General features: G+C 45.4%; 2 protein-coding genes across 6 annotated transcripts in view; one reads left to right on the forward strand and one right to left on the reverse strand.

The window, feature by feature from the left end:
- Nucleotides 1–6,843, reverse strand: part of IMPACT (impact RWD domain protein) — a 56,525-nt gene extending 49,682 nt beyond the window's left edge. For 2 of the 3 annotated variants that reach the window (XM_045005655.1, XM_045005654.1), the window contains exons 1-2: nt 6,682–6,811; nt 380–508 (exon numbers count right to left, since the gene is read on the reverse strand). In XM_045005655.1, coding sequence (XP_044861590.1) covers nt 380–508; nt 6,682–6,717 — 165 coding nt within the window. In that variant the 5' untranslated portion in view covers nt 6,718–6,811. Of the gene's footprint in view, nt 1–379; nt 509–6,681 lie in introns of all 3 variants that reach the window. The other variant, XM_045005656.1, reaches the window with a different exon arrangement.
- A 10,132-nt stretch (nt 6,844–16,975) lies between these two features.
- OSBPL1A (oxysterol binding protein like 1A) overlaps nt 16,976–27,130 on the forward strand; it is a 130,723-nt gene continuing 120,568 nt past the window's right edge. For 2 of the 3 annotated variants that reach the window (XM_045004759.1, XM_045004761.1), the window contains exons 1-2: nt 16,976–17,024; nt 24,988–25,110. In XM_045004759.1, the coding sequence (XP_044860694.1) occupies nt 24,990–25,110 (121 nt within the window). In that variant the 5' untranslated portion in view covers nt 16,976–17,024; nt 24,988–24,989. Of the gene's footprint in view, nt 17,025–17,097; nt 17,118–24,987; nt 25,111–27,130 lie in introns of those variants that run through there. The other variant, XM_045004760.1, reaches the window with a different exon arrangement.

Below are 27,130 nucleotides of genomic sequence, written 5' to 3' on the forward strand. Positions count from 1 at the left end.
AGGTCATACTGAACTGTAATGCAGTCTAAAATGGTTTCTTTCTAATTCTTGAATAAAGAAATAAGAGAACCAGCTGCACCAATTCAGACAATCCTTCTATGCAAAATACAGTATATAAATAGATAAATAGTGAAAGACACTTTTAATTAAAATATTTAAGGGTGTGGAATAAGCAAAAATAATTACTGAAAAAGTTAGCAGATAGTGATATTTTATGGAGACAATAACTGAACAGATTGTGAAAAGCCTTTATCCTATGACTGGATCCATAGGAGCAGACCCTTGAGCCTATATGGAGCCCCATTAAAAAAGGCACAAAGATCCACCCTGCATGATTCCGATAGCTGAATTTGGGCCAAACTCTGTACCAACACCATACCTGCAAACGGAGAGTCCATTTTGGCTGCTCCAAACAATCACTAATCTTAATGCAAAATATCCTTTCATCTTCATCAACAACACACCAGTCATCACCATATATAGATGAGAGAGCGTCAATTTCATCAATCTACAAAAAAAGAATGTTAAAAAACTGAAATCCTCTAAAAAAAAAAAACCAATCCTCTAAGGCAGTGGTTCCCAAACTTGTTTCACCGCTTGTGCAGGGAAAGCCCCTGGTGGGCCGGGCCAGTTTGTTTACCTGCTGCGTCTGCAGGTTCGGCCGATCGCGGCTCCCAGTGTCTGCGGTTCGCTGCTCCAGGCCAATGGGATCTGCTGGAAGCGGCGTCCAGTACATCCGTTGGCCCGCGCCACCTCCAGGCGAACCGTGGCCAGTGGGAGCCGTGATCGGACAGACCTGTGGATGTGGCAGGTAAACAAACCGGCCTGGCCCGCCAGGGGCCTTCCCTGCACAAGCGCCGAAACAAGTTTGGGAACCATTGCTCTAAGGTGCTGAGCACCCTTGATTCCCAATCACCAGAATTGTGCCCCTAGCTGTACATGAAATGAAAGTTGTCAAACACATAATTTTCTGCACTGATATGATTTTTGTATCTTTTCAGTGTAACACATCAAACATTTTAAATGGACACCATCAACTTGAAAAAAGATGTCTAAAAATGTCATACTATAGGTATCCACCTGCATGGAGCCCAGTTAAAGTCAATGCAGCTGGCTCTATGCAGTCACCGGAGTCTGCAAAGAACTCATTGCAGGATTGGGCTCTATGTGAACACATTACTCTGAATTTACCAATTATATTGACAGGACAAACGGTTCTTTAAAAATGATACAGCAGACAAAACATTTAGATTAGATATGGGGTCTCAAACACATGGCCCCGGAGTTATTTCTTGCAGCCTGCCAAACTCCCATCCCCCTCTTCCCCCCTGCACCCCCCCCAAGCGCCACATCTCTGCTCACCCGCCTACCTCCCAGCACTTCCTGCCGCCAAACAGCTTTAACAGAAGTAATTCTAAAAGTAAGTGCATGTTTTGTCCTTTGAGTGAGCTGCATTACTGAGTGGTTTTTATTTTATTAAAACTCCTCGGAAATTATTTCGGCATCAAAAAAAAGAACACTCATGGAAGAAAAGAGAGTTTTCCCAAGACAAATGGGAGAATTTATATTTTTTTACAGAGGTAAAAGATAAAATTCAATGGCTTATTTGTCAGCAAATGATTGCTGTTCCCAAGGAATATAACATGCGTCGGCACTACGACATGATGCACCATGAAAAATATGATGCATTCACCAGAAAAATCCGAGAGGAAAAAGTTCAGCAATTTAAAGCAGCATTTGCCAAGCAAAGAAATTTCTTTTCAGAGTTCAACAAGTCTAGTGAAGATTCAGTAAGTGCAAGTTTTGTGATAAGCAAAGTAGCTAAATCATTGCTACCTTTTACAGAAGACCTATTCGTAAAAGAATGTCTTGTGAAGGCCAGCGAAATTTTATGTCCTAATAGGAAGAAAGTTTTTGAAGGCATAAGCTTGTCTGCCAATACAGCTGCCTGCAGGATAACAGATTTAGCAGACAATGTGCAAAAACAATTGATTCAAATGGCAAAAGACTTTGAAGCATTTTCGAGTGCTCTTGATGAGAGTACAGATGTATCAGATACCACACAGTGTGCAGTGTTCATTAGAGGCTTGGATTGCAATTTGAATATAACTTAAGAATTGCTAGACTTATTGCCACTGAAGGGTACCACAATGGGACGTGACATATTTCAAGGACTGTAAGAGTGTATTGAAAAAGCTGCGCTGCCATGGAACAAACTCGTATCTTTGGCTACGGACGGAGTGCCATCAATGTGCTCCGAAAATGCTGGTGTGGCTGGATTATTGAAGACCACACTGAACAACCTCAATACACCAGGAATTAGCTTCACCAGTATGCATTGCATTTTGTACCAAGAAGCCCTGTGTAGTAAAAGTCTACAAATGAAGGAAGTTATGGATGTAGTTGTTAAAACCATTAATGCAGTGGTCCCCAACGCAGTGCCTGTGGGTGCAATGGCACCCGCCAGGGCATCTATGTGCGCCCGCGTACTGTCCAGCGGACAAGCATCTGCTGAAATGCTGCCGAGAAGCAGTGTAATCCAGAGGCGTCGCCGCTGAAATGACGCTGATTTTCGGTGGCATTTCGGCGGTGACACCTCTGGATGACGCTGCTTGTTGGCGGCATTTCAGCGGCAACGCCTATTGATGTTACCTCTTCTCAGCGGCATTTTGGCGTATGCTCGTCCGCCGGCCACGGTCCTCGGTGGCTCGTCGTCCGATACCCGCCATATGAAAAAGGTTGGGGACCAGTGCATTAATGTTATACATGCACGAGGGCTGAATCACTGACAGTTCACTTCTTTTCTAGCAAGTATGGACAGAGAATACGGGGAACATCTGTATCACACTCAAGTTAGATGTCTGAGTCGTGGAAATGTTTTGAAGCGGTTTTGCATTTAGAGAAGAGATTGATTCCTTCATGAAAATGAAAAACAAGGAGGTTACACAGCTTGCTGATTCCACTTTTATCTGCAACCTTGTTTTTCTAACAGATGTACCTGATCACCTGACTGCACTGAACTTGAAGCTCCACGGTAGAAAACAGTTGATAACACAGATGTATGGTGTATGTTAAGTCACTCAAAGTCAAGCTTACTTTGTGGGGGAAACAGCTGACTGCTAGCAATTTAGTCCATTTCTCGATTCTGAATTCCTTAGGAAAAGTTGAACCTAAATCCTTGAAAGAATATGCAGATATCATTTCTAATTTACGCAAACAGTTTGATGTGCGGTTTAAAGATTTCAAGGCACTTGAACACCATTTGCTGTGGAAATTGACAATGTTGCAGAGGAAATGCAGATGGAGTTAATGGAGCTTCAGTGTGATACTATTTTGAAGCAGAAGTATACAGATGTTGGAATTCCAGAATTCTACCGGTTTCTTTCACAAGAAAGATTTCCCAGGTTATTCTCTGCTTCTGCAAGGGTAATGGCAATGTTTGGAAGTACATATATATGTGAACAGTTTTTCTCTTCCATTAAGATTAACAAATCTGTGTTAAGGTCAAGGCTCACTGATGAACATTTGAAAGCAACACTGAGATTGGTTTCGTCTCAGGAAATCAAACCTAATATTGCTGCTCTGGATGATGCAAAAGGCTGCCAGCTAAGTGGCCAAAATTAGAACTGACTTTTCACATTCCAATTTTTAAAACATTAATATATTGCATACTATATTACTCTTAATTTTTTTTCATTTTTTACTATACTTTTGTATCGTTGTATGAAAAGGTTGCAATGATGCGGCCCACGGGCCAATGTACTAGTCCTCATGTGGCCCCTGTGGTGATTTGAGTTTGAGATCCCTGGATTAGATGCTGGTTTCTTGGGAAATAGTAACAGTTTGACAGCTTTAATGTAATGACTTTTCTGCTTTTAAACTCTCAACAACAAACTTGCTTTATTGTACATTTGATTTCCCTGCTTGTACATATTTTTAACAGACAAAAACAAAGGTGGTGCCTACTACAGTAGTGTGTTTGGTAAATTTCCCATTGTCCCACCTGTGGTAACAAACTGTGCCATTCCTAGCATAGATGAGGCTCCTGCAGCCACTGGCATTTTTAATACACAGTGGCTCTACATAGCATAGCATTGACACACAGACATGCAAAGGTGAAACTGTGCCAGTGGTAGCAGCCGTACTGGGAAACGTTCCAGTGATTCTCAAGCTTTTTGAATTGGGAACCCCTTTCACACAGCAAGCCTCTGAGTGCAACGGCCCTTATACAGCTCACGACCCCCCAAGTAATAACCTTGTGACCCCCTGAGGGGTTGCAACCCCCAGTTTGAGAACCCTGGTTAAGAAAAAGCTTAGTGGAGCCAAGGACATGGACCCAGCACCCCTGGAGAAGGCTGCTAGGCCTTACAATACACATGATAATGTGAATGGGGACTGGCCAGGCCCCTGGTCCCATGTAACAGCCATACTGTGGGGGGGGGGGCCACAGGGGGAAGAGGCTGGCAATTGAGGGGCAGGGCCAGGCCTCTCAGGGCACTGGGGGGGTGGGGGAGACTGAAGGCTGGGTGAGGGTCAGGGGTCTATGGCGGGAGGCTGGTGGGGGAGGGGGAAGCCTGGCAGGGCTCACAGGGGGCTATGGGGGGAGGCTGGGGGGCAGGGGCGATAGCATGGCAGGGCTCACAGCGGGCTATGGAGGGACGATAGCCTGGCAGGGGGCTATGGAGGGGGCGGGGGGGCGATAACCTGGCAGGGCTCGCGGGGGGCTATGGAGGAGGCGGGGGGGGCAGCGCGATAGCCTGGCAGGGCTCATGGGAGGCTATGGCAGGAGGGGCGATAGCCTGGCAAGGCTCGCAGGGAGCTGTGGTGGGAGGCTGGGGGGGAGGGGCGATAACCTGGAAGGGCTCGCGGGGGGCTGTGACAGGAGGCAGGGGGGCGATAGCCTGGCAGGGCTCGCAGGGGGCTATGGCGGGAGGGGCGATAGCCTGGCAGGGCTCGCAGGGGGCTATGGCGGGAGGGGGGCCGATAGCCTGGCAGGGCTCGCGGGGGGCTATGGTGGGGGCGGGGCGGGCGATAGCCTGGCAGGGCTCGCGGGGGGCTATGGCGGGGGCGGGGCGGGCGATAGCCAGGCCGGGCTCGCGGGGGGCTGGGGCGGGGCGGGCGATAGCCCCCCACGAGCCCTGCCAGGCTATGGCGGGAGGGGCGATAGCCTGGCAGGGCTCGCGGGGGGCTATGGCGGGAGGGGCGATAGCCTGGCAGGGCTCGCGGGGGGCTATGGCGGGGGCGGGCGATAGCCTGGCAGGGCTCGCGGGGGGCTATGGCGGGGGCGGGCGATAGCCTGGCAAGGGCTCGCGGGGGGCTATGGCGGGGGCGGGCGATAGCCTGGCAGGGCTCGCGGGGGGCTATGGCGGGGGCGGGCGATAGCCTGGCAGGGCTCGCGGGGGGCTATGGCGGGGGCGGGCGATAGCCTGGCAGGGCTCGCGGGGGGCTATGGCGGGGGCGGGCGATAGCCTGGCAGGGCTCGCGGGGGGCTATGGCGGGGGCGGGCGTTAGCCTGGCAGGGCTCGCGGGGGGCTATGGCGGGGGCGGGCGATAGCCTGGCAGGGCTCGCGGGGGGCTATGGCGGGGGCGGGCCATAGCCTGGCAGGGCTCGCGGGGGGCTATGGCGGGGGCGGGCCATAGCCTGGCAGGGCTCGCGGGGGGCTATGGCGGGGGCGGGCCATAGCCTGGCAGGGCTCGCGGGGGGCTATGGCGGGGGCGGGCCATAGCCTGGCAGGGCTCGCGGGGGGCTATGGCGGGGGCGGGCCATAGCCTGGCAGGGCTCGCGGGGGGCTATGGCGGGGGCGGGCCATAGCCTGGCAGGGCTCGCGGGGGGCTATGGCGGGGGCGGGCCATAGCCTGGCAGGGCTCGCGGGGGGCTATGGCGGGGGCGGGCCATAGCCTGGCAGGGCTCGCGGGGGGCTATGGCGGGGGCCATAGCCTGGCAGGGCTCGCGGGGGGCTATGGCGGGGCGGGGCGGGTGATAGCCTGGCAGGGCTCGTGGGGGGCTATGGCGGGGGGGGCGATAGCCTGGCAGGGCTCGTGGGGGGCTATGGCGGGGGGGGGCGATAGCCTGGCAGGGCTCGGGGGGGGCTATGGCGGGGGGGGGCGATAGCCTGGCAGGGCTCGTGGGGGGCTATAGGGGGGCGGGGGGGCGATAGCCTGGCAGGACTCGCGGGGGGCTATAGAGGGGCGGGGCGGGCGATAGCCTGGCAGGGCTCGCAGGGGGCTATGGGGGGGGCAGAGGGGCCATAGCCTGGTAGGGCTCGCGGGGGGCTATGGGGGGGGCGGGGGGGCCATAGCCTGGCAGGGCTCGCAGGGGGCTATGGGGGGGGCAGAGGGGCCATAGCCTGGTAGGGCTCGCGGGGGGCTATGGGGGGGGCGGGGGGGGGCGATAGCCTGGCAGGGCTCGCAGGGGGCTATGGCGGAGGCGGGGGGGCGATAGCCTGGTAGGGCTCGCGGGGGGCTATGGCGGGGGCGGGGGGGCCATAGCCTGGCAGGGCTCGCGGGGGGCTATAAGGGGGGCGGGGGGGGCGATAGCCTGGCAGGAGAGCTGGGGAGCTGGACGGGGCGGGGCTCGCAGGAGGAGCCACCCCCGGCGGCGGGGTCAGCGCGCCCAGCCCGGCCGGGGCAGGCTCCGGGGCCGAGCCCTGTGGGTTTACCCCCCGCGCCCCCGTCACTCACTTGTCTCTGGGCCGTTTCCGGGTCCCTCGCCGCCATTCCCCCCCCCCCCCGCGTGCACGGTGCGAAGGCGCATGCGCGGCTGGACTGACAGGTGGCGGCGGAGGCCTGGGCTGCTCCGCGGGTGGGCAGCGCAGCGTCCCGCGGGCAGCGGCGGGAGGGTGGCCCCGGCGGGGCGGGGAGGGGATCAGTGACCGCAGCAGATGGAGCCGGTGCAATCGGATCTGCCAGTTAGTTACCCGGCCGCGTGCGTGACCGGGCCGGCTGCGCTGTTCGCTGTGAAACGTGCCTAAAAACCCCGCTCAAATCCGTCCAGCGTGTTGCTAGTTCCCTGCCTGCCCGCCCGCCCAGCGTCTGCAGCACCAGCCTCTCTTCATTCAGTTGTAAGCACGCCAAGGCCTGGACTCTTTTAAAGTGATCTCCAGACACGCAGCACGATGGGGCCCGATCCTGATTTTAGCCTCTAGACTTTAATATATGGTGACAAAACTCTCAATGTTTTAATTTCATTAAAGCTGCCACATAATTCGGAGGCAGCCAAAGCAGAAGGCAGGGAACTGGTGTCACAGTCACAGGGCCAGCCCCTTCCTCTGGTCTCTCTCAGTGCACACAGTTGTCTGGCCTTGTGCCCTTACCTTTAATGGGAAGGAATTGTGCAATTCTCCCATTCCTAGACTGGCCCAGGGCTTCAGTACTCTTTATCAACCATGCTTAGGCAGTGATGAGGGGTTGGGACATGTAGTTCTTCCTTTCAGGAGTCTGTGACCAGTAGAATGCAGTGTTCAGGCAACCTTTTTAAACAAAAGACCTGTTTATTTTAACAGTAGGAAAAAGCATCTATTATTATATTACTGTAGCACTTAGCAGAGCTAGTCATTGACTAGGACCTGGTGCCCAGCAGTGCACAAGCACAACGAAAAGACAGGCTCTGCCCCCAAAGAGCTTACAAACTATAACACAAGAGACAACAGACAGAGACAAACAGATAAGGGAGTACAATGAGTCAGCATTATAGGCAATGGTCTCAATCCAATGCTCTGGGCAGCGGGGCAGACCTAGCTTCTTCAGACACCATAGGTCAGGGGTGGGCAAACTACGGCCTGCGGGCTACATCTGGCCTGCGGGACCATCCTGCCCAGCCCCTGAGCTCCTGGCCGGGGAGGCTACCCTCCAGCCCCTCCCCTGCTGTTCCCCCGCGCCTGCAGCCTCAGCTTGGTGAAAATACTTAGAGACCAGGAATGGGCAGGATATGTAATGCAGTCTGGGGGCAGTGAGTAAATGTGAGATATACTGTTGCATTTGCATTGAGTTAAGTGGAAGTTCTGTGTTTGCAAGGAATATACTTGACCTAAATGGAAAATATTGTAGTTATAGACAAAAAATACTCAGATAATTGAGTCCATTTCCCTGAAAAGGTGGGACACATTCCTCCGGTTGAGGACTTTTTAAATATTAAACTGATACTTCAATCTTAGCAAAAAAATCCTCAGCAATGTTTATATAGCCATTTTGCAAATAAAATGTTCCTTGAAGGAAGAACTTTTTAAAATTGTATTTGTAAAACTTCTGTTTAATTAATGTGTGTGATCATGAGTCAGGAATGTACTTTAGCATTGACTTCAGTGGGACTTCTCATATTCTTAAGTTCCCTTGAATTGGAGCCTGCATGTATAATGACTGCAGCTATATACAGATCAGGGATCAAACCAAAAATCTTCAGCACCAGACTTTGAGAGATCTTTCCTATTTGAGCTAACAAAGAATTTGTTTAGCTGCAAGTAGCAAGCTATTACAGTTGCTGGTGTCATGCACCAGAGAAAGATGTGATTACACACACTGAGGATTTGATCAAAAAAGAAGTAAAGGAAAAAACTCCCTTTGACTTCAGTGAGAGTCAAATAGGATCCTACATCAGTATTCCATATACCTAGTCTCTTCTTTAAATCTTCTGTAACTACACTGTGCATGTGTAATGTAGACTGATACCTCTCTCTCATGTGCACTTTTAGAGGCTCTTAAAAAATATGGTATGTTGTTCCTTACATTGTTCTAGTTCTAAATAAACACTAATATAAAAAAGAAAACAGTTATGCTCTGTACATGTCATGCAATTTTATAAATTAGTAGAACCATACACAGTGCAAAAACTGCTAGAGACATTTACCCTTTGCTATCAAAATAACTGCTCTGAGGGCCAGGAGCTCCTTGTACCAAATGCACATATACACCACCAGACCACAGGGCAGGTAATCATACATGCTGCACTCAGCACAATAAACTGGATAGCCTCCACTCTGCTGCTGGGCTTCTGCCTGCATTCTCTCCTACAGCTACCTAAGTTAATGAAAGGGTTTTGTTTAAATCAAGAAGTTTTGAATATAGTTTGGTTGACAGGTTTTAAAGAACAGCAAGTGAACCTTGCCCCCTTACAAAACTCCCTGTTAGCCACTCTGGTTGTTTGCTCACTGCTTTATAAAGCCCTGGCCTTCTTGATAGCCCCGCCCACTGACTAAGGCTCAGCCAATTAACAGCGGCTTTGAGCTTTCAACCCTTACTTTGAAGCTCACAGCTTCCAACTACAGCACAGGGTCCTTCAACTAAACAGACAGACAAACAAACACAAGCTCAGCACACAGCAAGTAACCCCCAAACACAAACACACACTACAGACAGCCACTTACCCAAGGGTCCTGTATTTGCTCCTCTTTTACCTAGAGAACTCCCTTGCAAAACTCCCTGTTAGCAGCCTTGGTCACAGGGTAAGGCATGATTTCACTTTACAAAAACCATGTTGAATCTTCCCCAACAAATTATGTTCATCTATGTGTCTGACAGTTTCAACCAGTTTGCCTAGTACTGAAGTCAGGTTTACCAGTCTGTTTAAGGATTAGGTATTTCCTCCTTATGTACAGTTTTATATTTTTCCAGGAAGAAAAAAAGTCTTAATGGCCCTTCATTGTTCTCTGAAGGTCTGGTAATACTGGGTGTCCTAGTCAGTTGATTTCTTTTGTGTGTTTTTATGTTGTGGTAAGTGTGCGTGTTGGAATAGGCCACAGATAAAAGTGGTATAAAAATGCTAAAGACTGAAGTATACAGATGAAAAGACCAGGTAAGATAATATTCAATGTGGCATTTGTCATCTGTTACGATGCTGCAGCCAGCCACATGTTCCCAAATGATAATTGCTGAGTCATCATGGGGTATGAATGCAAAATCCCAATTGCTACCATCATAGCTAGGGTGTTTGAAATCCTTGCCTGTTGAAATTAATAAGCCACCTAAAATAATATTAAAAGAGCATAAGATATACAATGAAAGCTTGATAGGGCTGGTGCAGACTATTGTGCATATTAGTGCAAGGGAAAAAGGGATTAAAAAGAGAGAGTGCGGTAGAACACAATCCTCAATTAGGCCCTGATCCAGTAAAGCACTGAAACACTTGCTTAACTTTAAGCATATTAGCAGTTTCATTGACTTCAATAAGATTGCTTGTTTAAAGCCAATAGGACTACCAGAGGCATACCTGATCTGGCTTTTGGCCAATGTGCTGCCTCAGTTTCCCTCAATAACACACCTTATTTTCTCCTCAGATGGTTTTCTGGCTCTCAGTACCATTAGGTTGCAGAGGTAACTTAGCCCTCTGGCTAAATCATGAAAGTCTACCTCTTCAGAGAGTTAATACAACCTCCCAACAGAAACACAATCCCCACCCCCAAATCTTCTGCCCCAGCCTGTGCCGGGGTTAATTTCAGAGATGCAGGATTAGGCCATAACTACCTACCACAGAGTGTCCTCAAAATTTTTGCTTCCTCTCTAAGCATTAGTGACCGCAAGGAAATCAGCTGGCTTGGGAACCATATCAAGATTTTAGAAATACCTTTTTGACTTTGACAATTAATTATAAGGTTTGAGCCATATTTGACAGAAGAGGTGGGGAACAGTACCAAATGCAGAGCAAGTTCTGATCTCTGCTCCGATTGCTCCCATTTTAGTTCAATCTTTGTGTAAATAGACATCTTGCCCAACTCTTGACCCTGTTTAAGAATGACCTCTTGAGTTACACTGGCAAAGTCATATCTGCTTGCTTTAGCACCAGAATAAAGTTCCTTTTAACAATGTAGGCAATGCTTTGAGACATAAAACTGGGCTCTGTTCTGGATCATGCATAATTAGAATGATTGTTAAGTAAGTTATCATTGCAGGGCCAAATCTTGCCCCAAGTTATCTCCATGAATCTATACTGAAGAGAATGAGATTGCAAGGGTATATCTCCTCATGACTTGAAGACAATGGGTTGACACAGATACACCTCTACCCCAATATAACGCTGTCCCCGGGAGCCAAAAAATCTTACCACATTATAGATGAGACCGCGTTATATTGAACTTGATTTGATCCTCTGGAGCACGCAGCCCTGCCCCCCCGGAGCGCTGCTTTACTGTGTTATATCCAAATTCATGTTATATCGGGTCACGTTATATCGGGGTAGAGGTGTATAAGCGAGGGAAGAATTTGGATCAGCATTTGGAACGTAGTGAACCATTCTGCTGAGGTTTCCTGAGTCAAAAAGAACAAAACTGAATCTCAGATCCCAGGCTCAGTTTGCAGGGATGGCAGTTTGAAAAAAATATGTTTTTATCTGTAAACAATCAAATCTGATTTGAAAGCAACCGAGATACAAAAAATGTAGAACCTTATATGTATGGAGAAGTGGGTTTTTTACCCATGAAAGCTTATGCCCAAATAAATCTGTTAGTCTAAGGTGCCACCGGACTCCTCGTTGTTTTTGTGGATATAGACTACCACAGCTACTCCTCTGATACTTCTAAGCAGTCCCTTTTTGGAGTAGAAATGCACTTTAATGTACATAAATACTAAACAGTAGAACCTCACAGTTACAAACACCTCAGGAATGGAGGTTAAAAACTCTGAAATGTTTGTAACTGAACAAAATGTTATGGTTGTTCTCTCAAAAGTTGACAGCTGAACACTGATTTAATATAGTTTTGAAACGTTACTATGCAGAACAAAAATGCTGCTTTTAACCATCTTAATTTAAATGAAACAAGCACAGAAACAGTTTCTGTCTCTTGTCAAATCTTTTTTTAAACTTTCCCTTTATTTTTGTATTAGTTTACATTTAACACAGTACTATACTGTATTTGCTTTTTTTTGTTTTGTTTTTTGGTCTCTGCTGCTGCCTGATTGAGTACTGCCAGTTCCAAATGGGGTCTGTGGTTGACAGGTCAGTTTGTAAATCTGAGGTTCTACTGTATTCAGCTTTCCCATTCTAGATTATATACATAAAATATCTTCAATACTTGGTCATTGGGAAGGTAATTTTCCCAAGATGGGCAAGGCTTCAGATTCGACCTATGACTTCAATGCCATGATTGTTTGACCACAGTTAATATAACTATTCTTTGAACTTGTTGTTATGTTCTGTTTGTATATAGTTAAAGGGCCAAAACATTCTTTCAGTGGCCTAAATTACCACAAGGAAGGCAAGCTCTTTGTTCAGTGTGGTAAGGGTAAGATAATACATTGGGTCAAAGGTGATGCTGTTTGGAACAGGTCTATTCAAATTTTTTAATCCTAAACTTAGAACTCACAAAAATCACACAAACCTTAAATTGGATACAATTAATATTTCTTAGTTATAAATAAAATATTTACATACAGATGCTTAATCTATCGATTGACCATTTAAAATGCAAATTGGTGTTATGAAACAACACCCTCTTGTGGAAAACCGCATGTAAAACCTACCAGAATAAAAATTATAATTTAGGGGAGAATAGGAGGATTTTTAAATTTTTTTTTTTAGTTCTTTATTTCTATTACCAAACATACACAAAGGAACATGTAATTAGTCATCTCCTTATATTCTTGCAAAAGAAAAGGAACACTCAGGGACTAGATAGATAGATAGATAAGATAGATTATATAGATATCTTTGCATCACATGATTTTACTCTCCAAATGTCTTTTATCTTTGGTAGACAGTTTCCTAATCTCATGACTGGGTTTCAGACCTAAGGATCAATATGGTATAACTCATGTTAGGAGAACCATATTTCAGTTTGTGAAGTCAATGTTTGTGTAAAATGAATGCAAAGTGGATGTAAAATGCTACAGCTGGTGTGAACAGAGAATTCTGATTTGGTAGTGTTTATGAACAATTTGCACAGGTATAAAAAAGTTACACAAGGTGAAAGGCAGTAAAAATCAAGTGCGGAATACCCAGTTTTGCCATTGACTTCAATAGGGCCAGGGTTTTACTCCTAGTACCGGGGTGGCCAAACTTACCGACCCTTTGAGCTGCGTACAATAATCTTCAGGTGTTTGAGAACTGCAAGACACACACAACCTGCTCCCCAGAGCAATGCCTGCCGGGAAGTGGGGCTCCTTCACTCTGGGGCGGCAACTGCCAGGGCATGGGGCTTCTGCACCGACAACCCCCCAACCCATGACTCAGGGGCTGTCAATGGGCCCCAGGGGCCACCCCAGCAACTGAGCATTAGTAAGTACGGGCGCCTTGGCCATGCACGTTTTCCTCTGGCCATGCCCATGTGTCATTTGGGAAGGGCATGGCATAATAGCCAAACCAACAGCTCTATATCACCTGATTCACCTCTTCAGGGGGCCTCCTCTAGCGGCTGGCTAAGATCGCTTTAGTACTGTTTTGCGCAGTACAAACTAGTCCGACCCCATCAGTAAGTTGGGCTCACAGTGTTCACAAATAGACCATGCAGCAGGCCTTTCCATTTTGTCTTCCTGTTGGCATGCATTCAGATCTGCTTTACAAAGGTTCATACGGGGTTTTGTTGGAGAACGTGGGCCTGACTCTTCACTCTGTTATGCCAGTGTAAATCCCTACACTGGCATAAAATGTGTGTATTGGAGTAGAGGACTAGACCTCATGTTTGTATCCTCACTACTATGCTTTCCAAGCAAAGGGGAACTAGAAAAAAGGAACAACTTTCCCAGGAACCATACGCACAATGGCTACATACTAGCTATTAGAGCACAGTTTGTCACACTGCCATTTGACAGTTCATTTAGTAAACATTTTACTGAAGGATAGCATCTGTACAACAGATCAAATTACAATATTTCAATAGTGAATTACCAGTGTCCAGTAGGGTTGTAGAGTTGGCAATAGTGAATATATGCGACATATATTTTTTCTAGTTTGAATATGAAAAAGAGAACAAGATCTGGAGAAGTGCACAAAGAAGATGAGGTGTCGGAGGCAGAACTGTGGACGTTTTGTGGAGAATACAGGGGGATATAATACTTAGTAAATCTTAACCCTTTTCAGTTCAAAACACTTTCCAAATATTATTCCTCGCTTCATCCCTGTATAAGCAAGTATTAGTTCACTTAGTCAATTGTGCAATGCTATAAAGGGTGTACATGCTTCTTCCTGGCCTGTCTAAGCTATCATTGGTGCCCTGAAGCATGATAAATGATCACCTTTACACCATCTTGCCTTGTATGGCTCCTATTTTCAAACCATATCCAAATTAACTAGTAATTAACATGATTATTTTAAATTGTCCAACCCTTTTATAAGTCTTGTAACAGGATTTGACCTCCTGCGGCAGTGAATTCAACAGATTATGTGCTTCATGAAGTAGAAGTTCCTTTTATTGGTTCTGCATTTACATCCCTTTTAGCCAAGGCTCTCTTTGGTCTTGTATTCTGGAGCAGGACAAAGAGATGGCTTGATCCTTCAAAACTTTGAATTCTGCAGTCAAGTTGCCCCCAATGCTTTACCTTTCCAGGATAAATAATCCTGGCAGAGGAGATGGTGTAAAATATATTCTGCTACAAGAAAATCATTGACAAAACCAATTCACATCATACACATGAATTTTATCCAAAGGTGGTTGCCAACACATTCAACCCCAACATAGCTTGTTGGATGTTCCACATATTACTAACTGCAGCAGGCCACCTGGAAAAGAAAGAAAAAAATATGCCCAAATCATGGGAAACCCATGGTCATGGCAACACTGCTTCCAGATTTTAAAGAGCAAAACTCACTAGATTATTATTCTTTATACAATGCTGGGAGTGTACAACAAGGGGCTGTCAAACTGGTAAACTATGATGAAGAAATAACAGGACTCTGCCTTGAAGAATTTAGAAACATGAGATAGTCTAGTTAGCTGCACTACAGACACTGTGTTGTGTGGTAATTATAGCTGGGAAGAGCTAAATTATTGACTTTTTCTGAAGTGAGAATGTGGGGCTTGGCTTTAATGGGAGTCTGTTCCAGGCAGTCAGGGTGTTGTGAAAGATGGCACAGAGCCATGAGTGGGCTAAGGAGACAAAGGGAGAGAAGCTTAGGTGGAGCCAAGGGTGTGGCTGGATGTGTGGGAGAGAGGTGCAGGCAGAGCAGTTACGGATTGTTCTGAAAATGAGAAAAAGGTTGGAGTTAATATGGAAGAAAAAGAGGCCAGTATGAGCGTGCAAATAAGTGAACCCCTTCAGATAGTATATACTAGAGCTAGGCAGGAAATGGGTTTCCTGTCCTGGGAAAACGTAGATTTTTAAAAAAAAATTTCCATACCAAATCAGGACAAAAAGTCGCAATCTCAAAAATGTTCACAAACTAAAAATTAAAAAAAAATTAGGTCAATTTAAATGTTTCCTTTTGATTTCAACCTTTTTATTTAATTTTTTTACTGTAAATTAAATTTCAAAATGAAAAATTGTTTTGAAGCAAAAAAATGAGAAAATGTTAACATTTGTAGAAATCAAACCTTTCCCATGAAGTTTTGGTTTTGACAAATCAGCATTTTTTGACGTTTAGTTGTAAAATTCCTGACCAGCTCTATTGCATACCCATTGCTAAAGCCCATCTGCAGAATGATGCCTTACTTAAGATCAGAAAGAACTCATTCTCTAGAGACAACACAAACCAGAACACTAGGTCAGCAAATTCTGATTATTCATCTGTATAGATAGGGAACTACTATATTTCCTCTTTTTATATGCTGCAATTTCATTTTTAGAATTATCATATTTTAATATGTAGAAAATAAATTAAGCAGAGACAGTAATCTACAATAATACATGCTTTCTTACACCCACTTTATGTCATCTTGGTTTCACAATAATTGCTAAGGTTTAAATTTGCCCATTCCTGGAACCCGATGATCCACCCTACTGGGTTGAATGGTTTTCTGACTGCACTTGTAGATCCTGGCCTTTCACCAAATGCAACACAGAGTCACTAATATCTCAACACAGTAAACTACTATAATATTTACCAGCTTCACATGCTCCTGCAAGGCTTCAAGCAGCATTGTGGGAGCATTGTCCAGTGCTGAAGGCAGAACTGCAAATTGCCAGATATTATGGGGATTAAATATGGGCAAAAAGGTGGAACAGATCTGGGAAGAGAGTGGTGGAACTTCAACCTCTATGGCTGTACAGTCACTCCGAATTTCCTTTCAGTGGTATTGTATTTATATATAAACTGAAGTAACTGAAAAAAAACCAACAAAAAACATATTTTTTCTGATGACTTTATATTCTTTTTTGAGGGGTTACATTTGTCAGAGTTCTTGTATCTTCAGTGTTATTTACATCTGGATCTGATATATTGTGCCCTCTTTGTAAGATAATAGGTGGTTGGTTCCAAAACTGATAGACGGGAAACCTAACTCTGTTCCCCACTCAGCCACTCGGTGTGTGGCCTTAGGCTAATGACTTAACATCTTTGTGCCTCCTTTCCCCCCCTCTATTTAAATGGGAACACTCATAATTTTAAACGGCTTTGAGCTCATCAAAAGAACGATGCTAGATAAGTATTATTTATTATTAAGGTCAGTAGGCCGTTTAGCGTCGCTATGCCGAGCCACCCTCGCACAGCAAGGTCTCTTATCAGTTCATTCCCTGCAGCACTCTCCCAGGGCGTTCACACGCAGAGCCTTTGGCGAGGGCTCACGTGCACATCAGGCCCCCCCGGTTAAGATCTGCAGCAGAACCACCCCGTGCGCGTGTGGGGCTGCGGGAGGGCGCGGATGCCTGGCTCAATAGAACCCAGGGCCCAGCTGCTGCGGCTCCGAGCACGCGCAAGGGACACGGGGAGGGGCTGAGGCGCCGCCGCTGGGCGGAGCTTTGCCCCCTCTAGCTTCCCGTTGGGAGGGTCCGTCAGCCGGCGGGGGCGGGGGCGGGGGCGGGAATCCTCCCGGCGGGGGAGGGCGAGCCCCGCGGCCGGTCACGTGCGGGGTGGTTGAGTATAAAACCATCGGGAGGGGGGCCCGGCGCGTGAGGCCGGCCGGGAGCCAGACGCGGTGGTGCGCGAGGGAGGCCGCCTGCTTGCAGCGGTGAGGCGGCGGCCCGGGGCCGGGAAGGGGGGGGGCTCTCGCTGCCCCAGCGGCGTTGTTACCCCCCCCCCCCCCGGTGCGTCCCAGCCTGCGGTGGGTGGCCCTCCCGGGGCGCGGCAGCAGCAGCAGCAGCCGCCGCGGCGGTTACAAGGCAGCGATGAGCCGCATTGTGCAGGGGGCTGCGGAGCCTGCTGGGAGCCGCTGCCCGGCCCCAGGGCTGTGGGGAGCGCAATGAAAGCGGAGCGGCGGGTTGGCTCTCCGCGCCGCTTGCTGCCCCCCGGGGACTGCTTTAGTGACCCGTCCCGGGGCTGCGGGATCTTGGCAGAGCGAGCGCCTGCTCCTTGCAGCGCACAGCTGTGTGCTTGGCTGGGTTTCCAGGGCTGCCCACTCCTGTGGTGCCCAGTGCGTCCCTCCAGTCAGCCGTAGGTGTCTCAGGTGCCCAGTTTCCCAAGTTAAGTCAGACAGTGTTGGAACAGTTTGTATAGTGGGGCTGCTGAGAGCCATTGACCCAAGCTGTAAACTCTGTACATAATGGCAACCACTTCAAGCCAGAGGATGCTGCAGCACCTATGAGTTACAGCCTGACCCAGCTACCACTCTGAAACATGTATCTGCAAAAAGAATGAGTACTTGTGGCACCTTAAGTACTCCTTGTTTTTTTTTTATGACCTATGTGAACATCATCGTTACAAGCTGGAGAGCTGTCCCCAGAGACTGAGCCCTGTTCCTTTGCAATAGGAAACATACCCTCCCCTATGACTGATTACAACATACTGCTGGTTAAATGTTCGTTTATAGTTGCAGGAGAGGATGCCGGCACAATGTGAAGCGGTATTGGTCTGTCAAATCATAAGACTTGCTATCAGTAAAAAAAAAATCTAAACTGGCTGCTTGATGCTCAGGCCATCAGGAAGTAGCTGACTGTGTTAGGCTAGCCCCTGTACATGCACACACAAAAGAAAGTGAATGTACAGTTCAAGTGATCGCTCCTCCCATTACTGTATAGCTCAAATAATTGGAGTTATGTGCCTGTTGAGTGGAGAACTGTCAGGGTGGAGGTGTCCAGTACTGCTGGTGTTTGGGGGATGACAGTCCATTGTCTAGTCTTGAACATGCTTGTGTGTGTTGCAGCTAATGTGATCTGCAAGCTTGTTAATCTTCCAAAGATCACTAAATAATTTGTTCCAAAATGACTGAAACACCACTACCAAAGTAAGGCTTGAAGTCAGTTTGCTACTTTAGGACTGATAGAAGATCTTTACATCCTCAACTCTGAACTTCCTTGCAACTGTACTACCTTCTGCTCTGCTATTAGCTTGCTGGGTGACCTCAGGCAAATCACTTTACTTTTCTGTGCCTCAGTGTCCCCATCTGTAAAATGGGATAATGGTACTTTCTAAAGGCTCTTTGAGATCTGCTGATTGAAAAAAGCACAATGTAAGAGCGAGGTATTTTGCTGTGATCCTGATTTATTCTTGTTAACTGTAGTACAGTTGGTCAGATTCTTGGCTATTTCTAGAATTATATAAGGTTCTGCATGGATTAGTGCTGCATGGCTTCAGTAGATCACACTCTTCCCATGGCATGGAAGTGAACCAGTACCTCAGAGTGGTAAGCTCACGGGCCTGAGCAATCTTCCTGCAGAGAGGTGAAGCATCCTGGCTATGTGTGAAAAGAGCCACTAGATCTTTAAGAGTATAGGGATTAACCTAAATATCTGGGCCAAAGTCAGTGTGATTGCTGTCAAAGAGGTGCATTGTTTTCACCCAGGTTACTTATGCTTCAGATGTGGGTGAAATTATTTCTATATAGTCTGACACTGAGTACTCTGAGACTGTGCTATGAAAGTGCACATCTCTGGATTTTAGCCTCTTTAATTTGAGACGGAACACATTGCTTGCTATACAATATAGTTGGACACTTCAAACTTCTCTCCATTGCATACCTAGTAGCAACTGCAGCAGCCCTAGAGTATCTGTGTTAGTAGACTACTTTGGTTTGTCCTTTATTAAAGCAGGGACAGTAGGTGAGTGCCATCAAAATCTGCAGAACTTTAACTTTCACTTAACTCTCTGTTTGAAGGGTCAGGTCCTCCTGGTGCTGTGTGTTAATCTACCAGAGTATAAATCGGTGTAGTGTTGTTTTAGGAGTATTGTCCATTGATGTAAATGGAAAGCTTCCCATAATGTCAGTGGTTACTGGGTCAGTCCCTTTGTGTAAGAATGGCCAGTTTCAGTACCGCTGTTGCTCCTAGTCTTGTCAAGCTGCAGCAGAAAAGCAACCAGATTCTTGCCAGCTTTTAGTGCTGTCCACAGAGTTGTGAACAGTAGCTGTGAAACAGAGAAGAATCTGGTTGGTGTTCAAATTAGGGCTGTCAAGCGATTTAAAAAAATTGCAATTAATCATATGATTAAAATTAATTGTGATTAATCGTGATTAATTGTGCTGTTAAACAATAATAAAATACCATTTATTTAAATATTTTTGAATGTTTTCTACATTTTCAAATATATTGACTTCAATTACAACACAGAAACCAAGTGTATAGTTCTTATACATTTTTTATTACAAATATTTGCACTGTAAAAAGAAATAGTATTTTTCAGTTCACCTAATAAAAGAAGTGTAGTGCAGTCTCTTTATTGTGAAAATTGAACTTACAAATATAGAATTATGTACAAAAAAATAACTGCACTCAGAAATAAAACAATCTAAAGCTTTCTTTAGAGCCTACAAGTCCACTCAGTCCTACTTCTTGTTTAGCCAGTTGCTCAGACAAACAAGTTTGTTTTCATTTGCAGGAGATAATGCTGCCCGCTTCTTGCTTACAATGTCACCTGAAAGTGAGAAAAGGCATTAGCATGGCACTGTTGTAGCCAGTGCCACAAGATATTTACGTGCCATATGCAGTAAAAATTCATATGTCCCTTCATGTTTTGACCACCATTCCAGAGGACGTGTCCATGCTGATGATGGGTTCTGCTTGATAATGCAAAGCAGTGCAGACAAATGCATGTTTATTTTCATTATCTGAGTCAGATGCCACCAGCAGAATGTTGATTTTCTTTTTTGGTGGTTGTGTCCATAAAGAGACTTTTGTGTGGGAGAAGAACAGACACTTCTAATAAGGCAAGAGAAATACAATAAGGAGATGTCTTCAATGCCTGTTTCCTACTCTTGCTCCTACAACACATGGAAAAGAAGCCATCCTCTATCTTAAGAATTCCAAAAGCAAGAGACTTAAGTAGGAGTGTTTTGAGTAGTATTGGATATAACATTTGACATATGCCACTGATCTGTTAAATTTATTCTGACAAATACTTTCTTGCAATATTAACATAAAACTATTGCATTACTATTGGGCAAATACCTAGGCATGGTTGTCAATACATATTTTACCCTGGCTAGTCGGTTTGGTTCTCAAGTTGGTAGGTGTTGGAGGGGGGAGTTACAGGGGGATGACTAATTACAAGTTATAACTTACAAATTATTCTTGCTGTGTTGAACCACATTAAATAAACTATGAATCAGTCCTTCAGCTTCAGTTGGACTGTACCGCCTTCAGGTGGCTGGATGGTTCAAGGAATATGGAGCTTTTTCACCACTAAACTACCTGGCTTAGGAATTGCAGCCTCACCTACAATGGAGAGTTTTGGATGTGATTAAATAAAATTGACCTGTGCAACTCCTAAATGTTACCCTTACCCAGTGCTCTTGTAATGAGAGTTACTAGTGCAGATAAGAAGCATTGACTGTCTACTATGAGTATTACAAATGTCCTGCAGCTTACCAGTCATTCAAGGGCATATTAATTTCCCACAAGCCAAGGCACATAATGCCAAGAAATGTGGGATAAGTTTCCAGAAGCAATGCACTTGCAGTGTCTGTGGGGATAAATGAAAGCAAAATAGGATTGGTGGTATGAACTCCTTGTAATGTGCCAGGTACACGTGGGCCAGTAATAGCACTTCACTTTCATGTGGCACAATTCTCCAGTGTAAACAAGACTTAAGCTGCCACCATTCAAAGACTCGCTCTGTATGTGAATAGTCTCAGCCTTCATATTGGTAGGCTGGCATTTTGGTAGTTTCAAGAGAGGACTGAATGCAATTCAAATTTCCCTTCACTCATATTTTCTTGGCCTCTTCAGGTAAGGGATAAGGCAGTCTGGTGGAGGACTATAATCTTTAGATCAAGCTATACCTGATCTGTAGATGAAGAGAACTTCATTAACCAGGACTGTCAATGTGGCACCTTCTCACAACTGGTAAACTTGGTGAGAAGGGTTTGGGAAGCACAACTCTTTCTCTCTCCTGCATGCCTGCCCTTGCCCTTGGAATTTCAGGGTTGCCTTTAAACTCATAATACCTGTAACTTGTATTGACTGTTACTCTTTGCTCTCTATTAAAACTAGATAGACTTTCATACTCAGGTTTTCAAATAGAGTATGAAAGTCTATCTTCTCAGTCCCTTGTCATAAACTATGCTTTGTGGGCATGCATACTAAACTGAATAAATGTCTTTAGTTCAAATTTAGCTCAAATCTTAAACTGGAAGAGTGACCACAGGCAGATTCACTTAAATGTGTAAAATTTTCCCTATAAATAATCCCTGAAGTGGCTATGATGAATAGCCAGTCATTCTTCTGCACCAGTTCATATTTTACACTGTGGCTCTAGGTGCTTCAATAATACAAATAAATAATAAAGCTCATTCTAGGAGGAGAAAAAAGCAATTAGATAGGAAATTCCCTGAGTAAACAAACCTTGTTTAATTTTAGCACAATATTTTGATTACTCTTCCAGTGTATACAATTGCAAGAGCAGAAATTGTTTACTTTGAGATAGTAAATCAAGATTTAAACAAACTCTGAATTCTGTCGGTTTCTCCTAGGCAAGTGATGCTTGCCCAGTGACTCCACAGCCTTGCTGGTTCTCAGTAGGTCCTGTAACACTGGCTTTTAGCAGAGTGCTGATTAAAAGGGCACCAATTTTTGCTGCTGCATAAGCACAAAGGAGTGCTGAGCAAATGGACCATTTACAGGGTTCCCTTCCCAACTGTCCAAAGGCAGGGGAAGGGAAGACATAGTGCCAAATGGAATGGCAGAATTGCAACAATTTATGTTGAAAGTGTACTGCAATGTTTGCACATTGTCAGAATCCCTTGTTGACAAATGATGCAATGTTGTGATATAAACATTACAATGGAATGTCCCTCTGACTTCAAATGGATTGAGAGTATACTTGAAGAACTGACTTTGTTTTGGACAGGTGACTTTCCTGCTTTTTCATTCTGCTGACCTCTCCATAAGAGGTTTCCCTCCTCATGGCTGCCTCCTCCTAGGTTCTCACTGCATTCTGGGGGCCACCAGGAAAGGCATCACGCTTCATAGCTTGAGAAGCAGTATGCCAGACTATTCACTGATCACACTTCACTCATATTTTCTTGGCTTAAAATAAGGCTTTTGTTCCATGACCTCTGTCATGGTTTGGGTATTCCTAATATACCTGTCCATTATTCCTTGTGTGTACCTGTTCTCAATGTGTGGTAGACTTGTCTGTGGAAGAACTCCTAGTCTGGTATGATGGTATTGTTAAATTGTCTGTATTTGACCCGCATGTGATTATGAGTTCCTTCCCTTTAGGAAGTGAGTTTTGTAACATAGTTTCTAGTATTATGGGTGTTGCACAACGAGCATGTGTTTAATGGATACAGAAACTCTGCAGCTGTACTAGTTCTCAAAGACAAAGTAAAGAATGAAGAAGGGTCATTCAAGAAAGGCTAGTTCGAGGGCCTGAAGAGTACCAGAAACCTGTTAGTCAGAGACAGACATAAAAGATGAGGAGTGGCAAAGCCCTGCTAGCAAGGTCCAGTGGTAATGCCTTCGGAGAAGACAAGTTGTGTGCATGACGCCCCCCTTACAATTCCAGTCTGCTGGGATTTAAATCAGGTTACTCTTCCTGGACCCTGCTTCGGGGAGAGGGGTTGCCCAATCTTCCATGCTCGCTTCTGGCAAGGAGTCTTTTGATTCAGCCTGAAGATTCCTCTTTCCCCCTCTCAGCTGCTCATCTGTCTTCAGAACCAGTGTCTTTGGGAGGCTTTCCTCTGCTACTGTACATTTCCCCAGCCTCTTAGGGTACGTCCATACTTACCGCCGGGTCGACGGGTAGCGTTGGACTTCTCGGAGTTTGAACTATCGCGTCTAATCTAGACGCGATAGTTCGAACTCCGAACGCGCTCCCGTAGACTCCGGAACTCCACCACTGCGAACGGCGGTGGCGGAGTCGACGGGGGAGCCGCGGACTTCGATCCCGCGGCGTCTGGACAGGTAAGAAGTTTGAACTAAGGTAGTTCGACTTCAGCTACGCTATTCGCGTAGCTGAAGTCGCGTACCTTAGTTCGATCCCCCCACCCTAGTGTAGACCAGGCCTTAGGGTGCTGCAACGTATGTGGTTTTATGTGACTTTCACAGTTTACTCCCCCACCCCCCTTAGCCTTCCTTTTTCTGGGTCCTTCCCATGAGTAGCTCCTAGGCAAAGGGGAGGCCCTTCTCTGGCTGTGGTCCCCCATTGCTGTCCCTCTTCTTTGGCTAGTGCAGTGAGAGCTCCCTACTATTGCAATCTACTCTAAATGCTGCTCACAGAACTGTGAATAAGTGTTATGTAACTCATCAGTCTTGCTAGCTTTCCCAAGCACCCAAGTGAAATTATGAGAAGCAGCAGAACTACTGGAGATCTCTGCTGGCAGGAAAACTATGCTGAATAGTAAACTCAGTTAACACTTGGTAGTCTCTTTGCAACCATAGGGGCAAAAAGTTAACTTTCACTTACTGGAGATTTTGCTTCTGCAGGATTCAGCATAGGCAATCTTTGCATGTATCTAGTGGTCTTGTCAAGATGTGGTTTCTTTCCTCTGCCAACCTGCTAGTCTGCTGATGCTCTTGGCAACAGTAACTTACTGCATATTGCAGAAGAACTCTCTTTGCAGGCTATTGTATAAAAGTTGCTCCCTAACTTTTCAAAGAGGTCACACTTCACTTATGATTTGAGGATTTCTTGCAGGTAGTTTTGAGTTGTGCTGTATCTTGAGACAGTTTTGTTGTAGTAAGCAGCAAGCCAGGAACACATTTTCTGGTGTATAATTCATGGGACATGTGCATGTGAGGACAACAAATGGACTCAGTCTTGTTTATATAAGAAAAAAATGCAACATTTGAGAGAAGAATTTGAGTAAATGGTACTGTTGCCCACCCAGTTGCTTAAATTTTTCCATTGGGTTAGCATTGTGCTATTGTCCCTTTTATGAGGTCCTAAGAGTACAACAGTCATACAATCTTGGTAATACAAAACCCTCTAAAAGAGCACCCAACAGTGCTGAGCAGGGCCAGTTTTAGTTCACCTCTCACTGATGGGCCTTTTTAAAATAAAGGATTAAGTCTCTCGTGGATGCTTATTTCAATGGCTCATCCTTCCTGTCACCTCAGGCAGCCAGTGGACAATTGGAATTTCCATACATTCTCATCCCACAAACACTAACTGGCTCTGTTCTCCAGTTGATTTCTATTGCTAAATGGGCTCCAATTAATCCCCAGCCAAGCACTCAGACTAAACAGTATAAACTATGTATGTTGTCTCAAAGCTTTAAGAGGTGGATGGAGGAAAAGGGGAAAGTCATTAATTATATATAGATGACATCTGTAGCAATAGTGTTGTTTGTTCATTAGGTATCTGAACTGAAAGTGGCCAGTAAGTAGAACACCTTTTTCATCTAAGCTATATCTGTGCAGTCTTCAGTATTCTAAATATTCATATCCCAAGCAGAATGAGCCTAAGTGAGCGCATAGCCAAAATATATAGTATATCCTGTTTTATCTTGGCATGAAGTTATACTATAACTTTTGTCCTGGGGAGGAGAGGGGGAATAAAGCTATAACAACTAACAGTCAGTATTTATAATCTATTAGGTATGATCACTGAAGCAGAACAGCAGCTTCTCCATGATGCTAGAAATGGAAACTGTGAAGAGGTTAGACAACTACTGGAAACCATGGACAAAGGAGAAGTGGTTGTTGACATCAACTGCAAAGGTTAGTATGATTAACTCTTAGCTGTTAAGGTTATAAACTTTAAGTGATGTAGTGCCCCCTCATTTTCCTCTAAAAGGTACAATATCAAACTATAACATACCAGGCATGTATTTTTGTTTGGATGTATGTACATATAGAGCAGCGTGTATATGAGCTTCACATAGGGGGTACAGTACAATGCTTTGAAAGTTCTCTTGTAAAAGCGGAGTGAACTACTATATAAAGGACCAGAAAGACTGCAGGAGTCCAATATGTTGGACTGCATATCGTTTCTTGGCTTCCGTGAGCAAGTGGTGCCATTTGCAGAGAACACTGATGCCATCTGCCAGCATTTCCAGTGATGGACATGTCCTAATAAGTCTTGAACGTGTTCTGCTGTAACTGCTTGTCTGTATCTTGCGTCTTTCAGTCTTTGTAGTATGGCATGCCCCCAGTCAATACTTTATTTGTAACTCACTGGAGAGATTAGTCTAGATATTTGATATCTGTAGAAGTTTGAGATAAATAGAACTTGCGCAGAGTAAGAGGGACTCTAGAAAGGGATAATGTAGTGTTAACATTACAGTAGGGCCTGGAGACGCCAACTGGGACTAGGTACCCCATTGTGTTATACACTGTACAGACACATGACAGTTGCTACCCCAGCAGCTTATGGTCTAGTTGGATGAGACACAGGGTGGAAGAGTAAATGGAGGTTTCAGAGAGGTGAAGTGACTGACTTGACCGAAGTGACACAGCATGTCACTGGCAGCAATGGCAATAAAAGCCAGATACCTTGAGTCCAGTCCAGGGCTTTGTCCCCTGAACCATGTTGTCTCTCCTGTCCATTAATAGGCTATGGATGCTTCACTTATTAATGCCTCCACCTGTAAAATATCTAACTAGCTAATCTCCAAAAAGAGAATATGCATTTTTTCCACTCTTCTCGCTGGGAAGTGGGGAACAAATGGCTTAAGTAGCAGGGTTTTTTGTTTAAGGCTGATGGCAGGATAAGAGCAAAGCTCTCTTAAAAAAGAATCTTGTGTATAACTCAAGCCTACAGTATGTACAGTGAAAACTACACTTATAAACAAATGGAATAGTAAGCATAAAGATTCTTGCCTCAGCTGGATTTGTCATAACAAAAAGGTACAGCTATACCACCATTCAACTACCCATTATGAATTAACTTCCTCTGTTATACACATGTATCTATCCACTATTGACATGGTATTCTCGTTTATTTTCAGGTGTGAACATTGAGACTAATGCTATAATGTTAGAGGGAAAATGTACATGCTTACCCCATTTTTGGAGTTGCTTTGTTTTTGTCCAAAATTTTAAGCCCTGCAAAGTCCACTGCAAACTCCACCTTGGGGGAAGAGCTGGATCTCTGCTAGAAAATCAAGTCTTTATAGTCTCCCTCATCCTCTTCCTCTCTCTCCCCTGCCCCCTGCAAACAGAGGCAGCAGTAGCTGGACCAACAACCCTGATTTGATCATCCAATGCATCTCTTCCTTTCTCTTGAAGGACCCTCTGAGGTGTGGTTCAGGTACCATGCTAGTTCAGTTCCTGGTCTCTGCAGAGATTGTCAGTAGCATCATTCCACGTGTTGCTGCTTTTATGAAGTGCATACTTGTTCATTGGAAATGGACTGAAGGGTCAGCTTATTTTTCATTAGGCTAATAAACATATATTAACCAGTAAAAACCCTGGATTCTATATTTAATATGAATCTCAAGATTGTACTAGGCACTGTAGAGTTAATAACTTCCCTGCCCTATACAATGTCCTGCCTAAAAGAAGAGGTGAAGGGATACAATTTTAATTTTTGATCCTATGCTCTTTTTTCCTTATCAGCTTTCATGGTCTGACTTCTTAAACTTTTTCCACACTCCCTCCCAGTACTCATTGCCTCTGTTTATTCCAACAAAATGAGTTCAGTGTAAATGAAAAGTAGTGCTGCTGACATTGGTGGGCTGTACATAAGTTCTGTGTCCAGTTACTGCCTTTCCAATTTCATGTTTCTGCTTTCCATTTA

The sequence above is a fragment of the Mauremys mutica genome, chromosome 2 (assembly GCF_020497125.1).
Source record: "Mauremys mutica isolate MM-2020 ecotype Southern chromosome 2, ASM2049712v1, whole genome shotgun sequence".
Classification (NCBI taxonomy): domain Eukaryota; kingdom Metazoa; phylum Chordata; order Testudines; family Geoemydidae; genus Mauremys; species Mauremys mutica.